At 57.7% G+C, this 11,261-nt stretch overlaps 1 protein-coding gene across 1 annotated transcript in view; it reads left to right on the top strand.

Annotated features, from left to right (window-relative positions):
• GRM6 (glutamate receptor, metabotropic 6) overlaps positions 1-11,261 on the top strand; it is a 17,081-nt gene that overhangs the window by 3,857 nt on the left and 1,963 nt on the right. The window contains exons 2-9 of the mRNA XM_011976889.1: positions 5-47; positions 2,441-2,657; positions 2,964-3,099; positions 3,761-3,915; positions 5,199-5,339; positions 5,442-5,642; positions 7,536-7,681; positions 7,767-8,390. Coding sequence (XP_011832279.1) covers positions 5-47; positions 2,441-2,657; positions 2,964-3,099; positions 3,761-3,915; positions 5,199-5,339; positions 5,442-5,642; positions 7,536-7,681; positions 7,767-8,390 — 1,663 coding nt within the window. The remainder of the gene's footprint in view (positions 1-4; positions 48-2,440; positions 2,658-2,963; positions 3,100-3,760; positions 3,916-5,198; positions 5,340-5,441; positions 5,643-7,535; positions 7,682-7,766; positions 8,391-11,261) is intronic.

An 11,261-nucleotide genomic window follows, 5' to 3' on the forward strand; every position in this document is an offset into this window, starting at 1 on the left:
CCAGCTCCGTCTCCATCATGGTCGCCAACGTGCTGCGCCTGTTTGCGGTGAGGGCCGCGGGGCCGGGCTGGGTGTCCAGCGTCTCTCCCGTCCTCGCCCTGGGGTGGCCCAAGTCTCACTCCTTTACTTCTTCTGGAAGAGTCTCCGTTTTAATCACTAGAGTTCACACAGCGTCAAAGAAGTCCTGGGGGCCCGACGCAGGCTTGAGTCGGATCCACCCGACCACTCCAGCCGCCCTTGTCTACCCGGCCCCGCAAGGGCGCCCCTTCCCGGGCAGGTGCCACCTACGCCTCTGGCCGGTTGGCTGCGGAGGGCGGCCTGACTTCAGTCACCATTTGCCAGCCTGCTTGAGTGCCCTTGTTCTGGGCACACCCCCTCCACCCACACAAGGTGCTCCTGCCCCCTCGGCCTGCGGAGCTTTATTTGGAGCCCGGGCCTTTCCTCCAGAGCAGCAACTGGGACGTGTCCCGGGGCTGCTGTTGGGGGTGGATAGGCCCGAAAGGTCTGGACCTTCTCTTTTTCCATCATTTAAGTTTATTTTCAAAACGTCTGCCTTGAACCCTCCCTCAAGGGGCGTCTGAGAGCAGGGTGGGGCGTTCCCTTCTGACCGCTGGTCTCCTGCACCCCGCCCTGCGTAGGTGCCCGGGCTGGCCCCGCACTGTCCTCAAAGGTAGGGAACTGTCCTGTGAGGGCAGCGTGTTCCTTGCAGTCCTAGGGGCCAGCAGAGTCGGGATTAGGGGGCTTTGGCACACAGGTTTGGGGGGTTTGTGGGACAGTTTTTCTGGGGTTCTGTGGCGGGAGGGGCCTGTGTGCCTCCGGCTCTCTGTGAAGGAGGAAGGCCTAGCTTCCATCTGCCCAGGGGAGGAACTTCTCTTTCCCCAGAGCTTCTCTCTCCCCGGAGCAGCGTCTGTGTTTGCTCCAGGCGTGCGGGGCCGCCCCGCTCCGCATCGTCTGCGCACATGGAAGCGCCCATCCCCGTTTCCTCGGATTGGCAGTGTTGATATGTCACCTCCACGCTGGCACCAGACGGGCTGTGTGGCCGCCCCGGGGTTTTTCACCCGCCTGTGTGTGTTCCCGGCCCTGCCTAGAGCTCTAGTTTCTGTCTCTGTTCTCTGGGTCGAATGCAGAGATCCCAGACCCCAAGGCCTTCAGGGGCCCAGCTGGGTATTCAGGCGGGCAGGACTCTGTGAACCCAGGGCCCGCTGCTGCTAGCTCAGCCCAGACTGAGGTTGTGCTGCCCGGCTAGAAATGCAAACATTAATAAAAACTGTGCAACACACAGTCACAGGCAAGATACTGCAATTCCTGGTCTAAAGGAAATACGTTCATTCCCCAGCCACATCACCGAGCTGGCAGGCATTTTAAATTAACTTCCCTCAGGAGGTCCAGGGGGCATGGGAAGGTTGTTCCCAAACTCAAGTGTCCGGGAGGGCTTGAGGACCACAGCATTATTCACAGAGCTGTGGCCACTGGGCCTTTCTCGTCTCCTGTACTCCTCAGTTCTCTCTCTCTCTCTCTCTCTCTCTCTCTCTTTCTCTCTCTTTCTCCTTGTTTCTCTCCACCCGCACCTTCCCTCTTTCTCTCTCCCTGCCACTCCCGGCTTCCTTTTCCTGCTGTCTCTATACTTTCTATCCTGCTTCAAACAACCCTGGAGCAGTCCCCCTCCCTCCTTCCAGAAATTCTCCTCTCTGGCCTTCACACCAGCTCCTGCTGTAGCCCCTCTTTACCCTGGAGCCCTGGAACCCCCTCTTGGCGGCCTTCTCAGCCCCGTGCCTCCGCCTCCACACTCCCCGGTCAGTTCAGCCTCTGATCTCTGCTGTTAATCACTGTAACGCATGCAGAGAAACCCAGTTTCCAACAAACGCCATTCTAGGCCAGACACTGCTTTAAATCAAACACCCCCTGGTGCTTCCCTGTCTGCCCTAATCCCTGCTAGGGCTGTCCGCCCCTGCAGACCATCCCTTGGTGTGAATCAAGAAACGGTGCTTTCCCCTGGGGCCGACTGGGACAGGCAGATGCAGCTGGATGGGCTGCAGGCCCTCTGCTGGGGGGGTCTTGTTCAGGACACAGCTTGTGCCAGTATACGTGGCGGTCCTGCCCTCTCCCCTAGTCCTGCATACCTCCCACATGCACAACATTCACAGAGTTCTCAGGCCCACTCACAAAACGCAGACCTCGCCCACAGCTTCTAGCCTTTCCAGGTGGCTGCTCCAGCTGGCCCCAGGTCCCCACCCCAAGCCTTCTGTGCCCCATCTGTGTCCCAGGTCCCAGCCCCACACCTTCTGTGCCCCGTCCGTTCCTGAGCCCCCCTTGCCCTCCCTCTCTCGAGTTACTGACCTCCGTCCCCAGCCCGGCTGTCCCGTTCCTGAGCCCCCCTTGCCCTCCCTCTCTCGAGTTACTGACCTCCGTCCACAGCCCGGCTGTCCTTCCCGCCCTCCAGATACCGCAGATCAGCTACGCCTCCACAGCCCCGGAGCTCAGCGACTCCACGCGCTATGACTTCTTCTCCCGGGTGGTGCCGCCCGACTCCTACCAGGCCCAGGCCATGGTGGACATCGTGAGGGCACTGGGATGGAACTATGTGTCCACGCTGGCCTCTGAGGGCAACTATGGCGAGAGCGGGGTTGAGGCCTTCGTTCAGATCTCCCGAGAGGCTGGTGAGCTGGGGGCTCCGAGGCACCAAGGAGTCTCCATAGTGTGGGCCCGGGGCCCTCGGGTGGGGCAGAAGCAGAAAGATGGGGGGCCCGGGTCCATGGTGGGTCGAGGTTGCCTGGCTGGTGCTCCATGTGGGCAGGCCTCTTTCTTTTGGACGACTCAGCCCTGCCTCAGGCTTGGCGGAGGGTGCAGGCCGGATTTCACCCCTGCAGATCCTTCAGTCAGGCTACACAGTCCTATGTAGCAGGGGCCAGGTGGGTGTGTGGGTGGGTGGGACAGAAGCTGACTTTGGCACCCCCAACACCCAGGGGGGGTCTGTATTGCCCAGTCTATCAAGATTCCCAGAGAACCGAAGCCGGGAGAGTTCAACAAGGTGATCAGGAGACTCATGGAGACACCCAATGCCCGGGGCATCATCATCTTTGCCAATGAGGATGACATCAGGTGGGACAGTGGCACAATCACTGGGCTCCTGGGGCTCTCCCTGAGGGTCCCACCCCTCCTCTTGCACATCACCACCTTACACACCCTCCCGCCTCCCTTTCCCCTGCTCCCCGCACCCCCCACCTTCCCTGCTGCCACCTCTGATTCTGGTGCCCCCAGCAGCAAAGCAGCCTGGTCCGGGGAGATGCCACAAGCCCAGACTGAATAGCGCACAGAACATGTGTCTGTGTTTACAGCTCCCGGAGTGTGGGGAGGGACCTGTGGGCAGACCCCAGTGCAGAAAAGGAGCTGTCAGGGAAGGAGCCCGGGGTCCACACAGAGGCTGCAGGCCCCAGCCTGAGTTCATCTCCAGCCTGGGAGGCTGGGCGTGACGCTGGTGGAGGCATGTGGGGAGGGGGTGGCTTCGAACTGGATTTTTCCCCAAGGAGCCCCTCTGAGTCCCCTGTACAATGGGTTACAGTGGGCAGAGCAGGTGGGCAGGCCTAGGGTCAGAGGAGAGCCCAGGGAAAGTGCCCCAAATGCCCCAAGCCCCGTTTTTCCTGAGCGACAAGGATCTGGTGAGTGATTGCAGAGCAGGGGAGATGGACAGAGTGGGAAGGAATATGGGCCAAGCTGGAGGAGGCTCCCGGGCCCTCCCTCACCCCAGCCCTGCTCCTCCCAGGCGGGTCCTGGAGGCCGCTCGCCAGGCCAACCTGACTGGCCACTTCCTGTGGGTCGGTTCCGACAGCTGGGGGGCCAAGACCTCGCCCATCTTGAGCCTGGAGGACGTGGCCGTCGGGGCCATCACCATCCTGCCCAAAAGGGCCTCCATCGACGGTGAGTCCAGGGGCGCTGCGGCCCCCACCCCAGCGTCTCCCCAGCACCCCCTCTTGGGGACAATCATTTTCTGCATCTGTGTAATTGGTGCCATAATCCAGATCCCTTCTCAGCTCCCCGGATCCTATGATTCTGATCATCTGTGGACGCGTCCCTCCGAGCAGTGCTCGACTGGGATGGCGTGCGAGGAAAAGGACACTCCACTCACCGGATGGGGAGAAACTGTTGGTTTTTTGTTTGTTTGTTTGTTTTTGTTTTTTTAATGAGACGGAGTCTCGCTCTGTCACCCGGGCTGGAGTGCAGTGACCCGATCTCAGCTCACTGCAAGCTCCACCTCCTGAGTTTACGCCATTCTCCTGCCCCAGCCTCCTAGTAGCTGGGACTACAGGCGCCCGCCGCCTCGCCTGGCTAGTTTTTTGTATTTTTAGTAGAGACGGGGTTTCACCGTGTTAGCCAGGATGGTCTCGATCTCCTGACCTCATGATCTGCCCACCTCGGCCTCCCAAAGTGCTGGGATTATAGGCGTGAGCCACCACGCCCGGCCAGTTTTGTTTTCTAATTTAGTGCCTGTGTTTCTAGTGCTGCCAAAGACACTCTAATCTGAGGGTGAGGGTGGGAGGGAGAGAAACCAAGGATATGGGATATACCATCCTGTTGATCAAAGTGATGAGGCCCTTGCACCCCCAGTCCCACCTGTGGATCTGGATGAATCCAGCAGGAACAGATGGTTCACTGTACAATAGGATTGCTCATTTTCCCCAAGGCCGGACTGAGGACGCCTTGGTGACATACTTCAGGGCTATTTTTTGAAATATAGACCCTGGAAAGGCTGAGCCCTGGCTGCGGGGGCCTCCCAGTCTTAGGGGGGATATACACCGGCACACCTTTTATTTCAGCTACGATGCATTTGGGCGCAGGTGGCAGCCTGGACTGAGAGTGGTTTTAGCGATGAAGGCATCTCCTCACAAGACACAGGGTCTGAGAGGTGGCGACTTTAGGTGTGGGGCAGTGAGTGAATGATGCTCTCAAAGCCCTGGGCTCTGTCCATTCTTTTATTCCACCAAGAGAAGGAGCAGGGGTAAAAGTCTTTCAAATGGTGAGGCTCTGCGTTTGCATCAGCATGTAAAGGCTGCCCTGGAACCTCCAGTTGGCTCTGAGTCCACCAGTCAGAACTTGGTCACCTGGCCACTCCTAGCTGAAAAGTGAGCAAGTGGCAGAGAGACACAGGAGAAACACGGCTGGCTCAGGTCAGCGCCTCCCTCCCCCTCCTTCCGTCGCTGTAGGATTTGACCAGTACTTCATGACTCGGTCCCTGGAGAACAACCGCAGGAACATCTGGTTTGCCGAGTTCTGGGAGGAGAATTTTAACTGCAAACTGACCAGCTCAGGTACCCAGTCAGATGATTCCACCCGCAAATGCACAGGTGAGAGCTGCGCAGGGTGGGGAGGCTGGGGAGGGGGAAGGTGGGAGGCCAGGTTGGGTGCATGGCGGCCGGGCACACTTTCTCTGGGCATCCCTAGGACAGGCGAGGAACGCATCGGCCGGGACTCCACCTACGAGCAGGAGGGCAAGGTGCAGTTCGTGATTGATGCAGTGTACGCCATTGCCCATGCCCTCCACAGCATGCACCAGGCGCTCTGCCCTGGGCACACAGGCCTGTGCCCGGCGATGGAACCCACCGATGGGCGGACGCTCCTGCAGTATATTCGAGCTGTCCGCTTCAATGGTGAGTGGGTGCCTGCACCCCTGCAGCAGTGAAGGGCAGCTTGGGGGCTGGATTTGTCTGAGGCCTGGGATGACCTCAGGGTAGAAGGGCTGGGAGAGGCTGAGTGTCTAATGGGGGCACCTGGGGCTGAGTGCCAAAGACGTGAGACAAGTTCCGGTCCCCACGTTTTAACACCTGCTCCCTCCCCAGGCTTCAGTGTTCCCTGCGCTGGTTTGCACCGTTGAGATGCTGGGGAGCTTCTCTGATCCCTTCTGCCAGGAACCCTCAGTGGGTCACAACACACTCCTCTCCACTGCGCAGAGCTTGAGGGTGTCTGGACCCTGGGGGCGCACATGGGGCATTTACGTAGGGACATGCCACCCACTCAGTCATGCACTAGGCACAAGTGTGGGTCTGACCTGTGCCTTGGCCCCAGGCTTGGTGTGTGGTCAGGGCTCAAAATTGTGTCTTTTGAGAAGACCCCAGTGGACTCAAGCTGTGTCACTATCCTTTACACAGTTCTAAACTCCACTCTTCACTAAGCACTCACTCACCACCTTCTCTCCCCCATGCTCTCTGCTAATCAAGTCAACTTAACATGACCCCAGCGCAGCTCTGCAGGCGAGTGGAGCAAGCTCGTAAGAAAAATACAGCTCATTGTTCAAGTCATTCCAGTCTCATACTGTCACTCAGACCTCTCTCCATGTCGGAACTCATCCCCTAGCCTGGACCGTGAAACCTTTTTCATTTTTAATTGTGATAAAATGCACATAATATAAAATGTATCACCTTAACCATGTTTAAGTGTAGAGTTCAGTGATATTAAATACATTCAGGCCGGGTGCGGTGGCTCACTCCAGTAATCCCAGCACTTTGGGAGGCCAAGGCAGGTGGATCACTCGAGGTCAGGAGTTCGAGACCAGCCTGGCCAACATGGTGAAACCCCGTCTCTATTAAAAATACAAAAATTAGCTAGGCATGGTGGCGAGTGCCTGTAATCCACGCTACTCGGGAAGGCTGAGACAGGAGAATCGCTTGAACCCAGGAGGCAGAGGTTGCAGTGAGCTGGGATTGTGCCACTGCACTCCAGCCTGGGCAACAGAATGAGACTGTCTCAAATAAATAAATAAATAAATAAAAATAAATTCACAATGTTATGCAACCATCACCACCATCTATCCCCAGAACTCTTCATCTATGAAACCATAACTCTGTACACATTAAACACTTCCCCATGCCCTCCTCCCGCCAGCACCTGCAGCCACCGTTCCACTGCTCCTCTCTACGAATTGTCTGTCCTCGGTACCTCCTGTGGTGGAATCAGACAGTGTTTGCCCATGTGTGACTGGCTTGTTTCACTGAGCATCATGTCCTCAAGGTCCATCTATTTTATAGCATGGGTCAGAACTGCCTTCCTCTTGAAGGCTGAATCGCATCCCATCGTGGGAATGGCCCCATCATGCTCGTCCGTTCTCTGTCAGTGGACCCTCGGGTTGCTCTCATCTTGTGGCTATGCGAATAACGCTGCTGTGAACACGGCTGTACAAGTATTTCTTTGCCGCCCTGCTTTCTAGTCTTTTGGGCATCTACCCAGGAGTGGAATTGCTGGGTCGTGTGTTTAATTTTTTGAGGAGCCTCCACACTGCTTTCTGCAGCGGCTGCAGCCTTTTCCCATCCACCGTGCACAAGGGTTCCGACCTCTCCGCACGCGCAACACACTTGTGATTTTCTGGTTCTTGGATAGAAGCCATCCCAATGGGTGAAGGGGGATTTCCCTGCGGCTTGGATTTGCACGTCCCTCATGAGCAGTCATGCTTGTTAAGCGCCTCCTTTCTCCTGCTGGTCCCTGGGGCTCCCCGGGAGACAGCTCTGCTGGGCTGGAGGACCAGCAAGGATGACGAGCTCTCTCTCCAGGCAGCGCAGGAACCCCGGTGATGTTCAACGAAAACGGAGATGCGCCCGGGCGGTACGACATCTTCCAGTACCAGGCCACCAACGGCAGTGCCAGCAGTGGCGGGTACCAGGCGGTGGGCCAGTGGGCAGAGACCCTCAGACTGGATGTGAGTGTGCAGACCAAGCCCCGGGTGGGCATGGGCCCAGGATCCCGGAGGCAGAGGCCCCCAGCCTGTGTTTTGTGCGTCCCAGGTGGAGGCCCTGCAGTGGTCTGGCGACCCCCACGAGGTGCCCTCGTCTCTGTGCAGCCTCCCCTGTGGGCCGGGGGAGCGGAAGAAGATGGTGAAGGGCGTCCCCTGCTGTTGGCACTGCGAGGCCTGTGACGGGTACCGCTTCCAGGTGGACGAGTTCACGTGCGAGGCCTGTCCGGGGGACATGAGGCCCACGCCCAACCACACCGGCTGCCGCCCCACGCCTGTGGTGCGCCTGAGCTGGTCCTCCCCCTGGGCAGCCCTGCCGCTCCTCCTGGCCGTGCTGGGCATCATGGCCACTACCACAGTGGTGGCCACCTTCATGCGACACAACAACACGCCCATTGTCCGGGCCTCGGGCCGAGAGCTGAGCTACGTCCTCCTCACCGGCATCTTCCTCATCTACGCCATCACCTTCCTCATGGTGGCTGAGCCTGGGGCCGTGGTCTGTGCCACCCGCAGGCTCTTCCTGGGCCTAGGCACGACCCTCAGCTACTCTGCCCTGCTCACCAAGACCAACCGTATCTACCGCATCTTTGAGCAGGGCAAGCGCTCGGTCACACCCCCTCCCTTCATCAGCCCCACCTCACAGCTGGCCATCACCTTCAGCCTCACCTCCCTGCAGGTGGGTCCGTAGGCTCCCAAGGGCCAGGGCATGGGGGGGACTGTCCACAAATTAACGAAGCAGAAAAGGCCAGGCACAGTGGCTCACGCCTGTAATCCCCGCAATTTGGGAGGCTGAGGTGGGTAGATCACCTGAGTCCAGGAGTTTGAGACCAGCCTGGGCAACATGGCATGATCCTGTCTCTGCAAAAAAATATGAAAATTAGCCGGGCATGGTGGTGCATGCCTGTAGTCCTAACTACTTGGGAGGCTGAGATAGGAGGATCGCTTTAGCCGGAGAGTTGAAGGTTGCTGTGAGCTGAGATTGCACCACTGCAGTCCAGCTTGGGTGTCAGAATGAGACCCTGTCTCAAAACAAAAAGAGAAATGCTGTTTTTACAGCCACTCTTTTCTGTTTTAGTTCCTGTGGGGCTTTTTTTCTTTCTTTCTTTCTTTTTTTTTGAGACAGCGTCTCACTCTGTCGCCCAGGCTGGAGTGCAGTGGCTCAATCTCTGCTCACTGCAAGCTCTGCCTCCCGGGTTTACGCCATTCTCCTGCCTCAGCCTCCCAAGTAGCTGGGACTACAGGCGCCCGCCACCTCGTCCGGCTAATTTTTTGTATTTTTCAGTAGAGATGGGGTTTCACCGTGTTAGCGAGGATGGTCTTGATCTCCTGACCTCGTGACCCACCCGCCTCAGCCTCCCAAAGTGCTGGGATTACAGGCGTGAGCCACCGCGCCCGGCCTTTTTTTTTTTTTTTTTTAAGGCCACAGGAAATGGAGCTCCTCCTATCCTGTAACAGCAGCTCTGTTAGGGCCGCCAGCTCCCCTGCTGGGTCCCCGAAGGAGAACAGGGCAGTAAGGTGGGGAGTGTGGGCCTCCAGAGACCTTTCTGTGCAACAGTGAAGTTATTTTCATAAACCAAACATGCTCTTCCACAATTTGGCTCACATATGGAAATAGGACGAAGAGCTATCTGACTGGTTTTCCTGTTTGCACAAGGGAGTCTCTGCTGTCCTGTTCACTGGGGCAGTGTGGATAAGAGGCATAGGGTCCAACATTTTACTGTGGAGTGGAGATCGAATCCCACCCAGTGGCCAGTGTTTCGTGCGGTGTGTGCATTAAAAAATGCAGCTCCTTTGGGGGATTTTCGTAAGACGGTAAAGTTAGTACAGCCTTGGAGACAACTCTTGGAGTCCAGGGCGCCCTGGATGTTTTCTGTGCGAAGGGCACGGGAGACAGATGGCTTGGGGAGGGTGACCTGGTGTGACACTGCAGGGCCAGCTGGGTTTCAGGGCCAGGTGGAGGGCGGCCTCAGTGCGAACACCTGCTCACCCATTTGGACACAGCACTGTGCACTCCCAGTGAGCCCCTTCTCTGTTGGTTCCACACACACCACATGTCTCAGGTCATGCAGTTCTCCGTGACTAGGAGGTACTCCCATCTTCTTCCAGATAACAGGGCCTGAGTGTCCCCCGGTCAGGCCCAGGGTCTCCGTGTGCCACACATCCTGAGCAGGTGCCCTCTACGTCCCGGCCTGAGGTGCTCCGTGCTCCCTCACCCCCAGGTGGAGATGCTTAGACCCCACTGGGGACCCCCAGCTCTCCTCCCCAGCCTCAGTCATCGCCCGCCCCACTTCCCAGATACAAGGGATGTTTTAAAAAACACAAGCCTGCAACTGCACTGGGTGTTTTTGCCATGACTACATCATGACGAGATGTGAAGTGACATCTCATTGTGGTTTTAATTTGCCTGCACTTAGTACGAGTGCACCGGGCATGGGCTTTCCTCTCCGGGGCTCAGCCTGTTCCTGTCCTCTGCTCATTTGCTGTTATTTTGCAGGAGTTCATTCCGAGTGAGGCGTGCTGGCTCGCTCTCAGCTCCACGGGCTGTGGCATCTGTGGGCCATTTTGCTTGTTACCGCTGTGCGTCCCTGGACTTGCGTTTTTGTTTCTCATAAGCAACTTTTTTTTTTTTTTTTTTCCTACCTGGAGCCTTGTTCTAGTAGGAACTTCCAAACATTTTGGAAGGTCCTTTGTTCAGGAGTCTGCTGCCTTTGGGAGAAGCACAAAAAGCTGCTTCTTCTGGGTTGGCAGATGACTGCAAAGCATCCCTTCCAGCAGGCTCACATGGCCCCGCTCCAGGTGCTCAGCACGGCACTGGCGTGCAGGCTGGATTCCAGATCCCCGCCCCCAATCAGGTGCCCTTGTGCAGTGAACAACCTGCACAAACGTGCGGGGCAGCCCTTCCAGGGTCCTGCCTTTATGCAGGTGGCTTCGTTCCTGTTCCCAGCTTTCTTTGGCTCGAGGTTGTGTTTCCTGTCATGTGAGGGAATGGTAACTCCACCTCCTCCCTGTGAGGGCCTGCACAGACTCCAGTCCTCCTCAGCATCAGCTCCCATTCCTGCTCCTCCCCACCGAGTGCTCCTTTGCTTCTCTTGCCTGGGACGTGCCCTTATTTTGAAGCTCACTACATGTGAGGAGGCTAGCGAGGCGGTGCAAGTCCGGCCTCAGTTCCAGGGCTTCCGGCCTCAGCCGTCTACCTTGAAGGGGCGCAGTAAATGGCATTGGTAATGGCTAGAATGCAGGAAGAGGACACCAAGCTGCCTCTTACGCACACTGTGCTGATGTTGCCAACATATATGGCCAGCACAGCCCTTCTCCACGGCTGCCAGGTCACGGGCCTTTGGCTGGGTGGATGGGCTCCTCTTGGGCTGTCCCTTCCTGGGCTGCCATCCCCTCTTCTCCACTGAGTGCTCCTGAGAGGCACCACGAAGAGGGGGACACCCCACTCCATAGGCAGAGCCTCAGGGGCATCCCGACCTGCAGGGGCCTCCATCAGGGCTGGAACAGGGGCCTCCGTCAGGGCTGGAACAGGGGCCTCCGTCAGGGCTGG

Source organism: Mandrillus leucophaeus, unplaced genomic scaffold (assembly GCF_000951045.1).
Source record: "Mandrillus leucophaeus isolate KB7577 unplaced genomic scaffold, Mleu.le_1.0 Scaffold170, whole genome shotgun sequence".
NCBI classification, from domain to species: Eukaryota; Metazoa; Chordata; class Mammalia; order Primates; family Cercopithecidae; genus Mandrillus; species Mandrillus leucophaeus.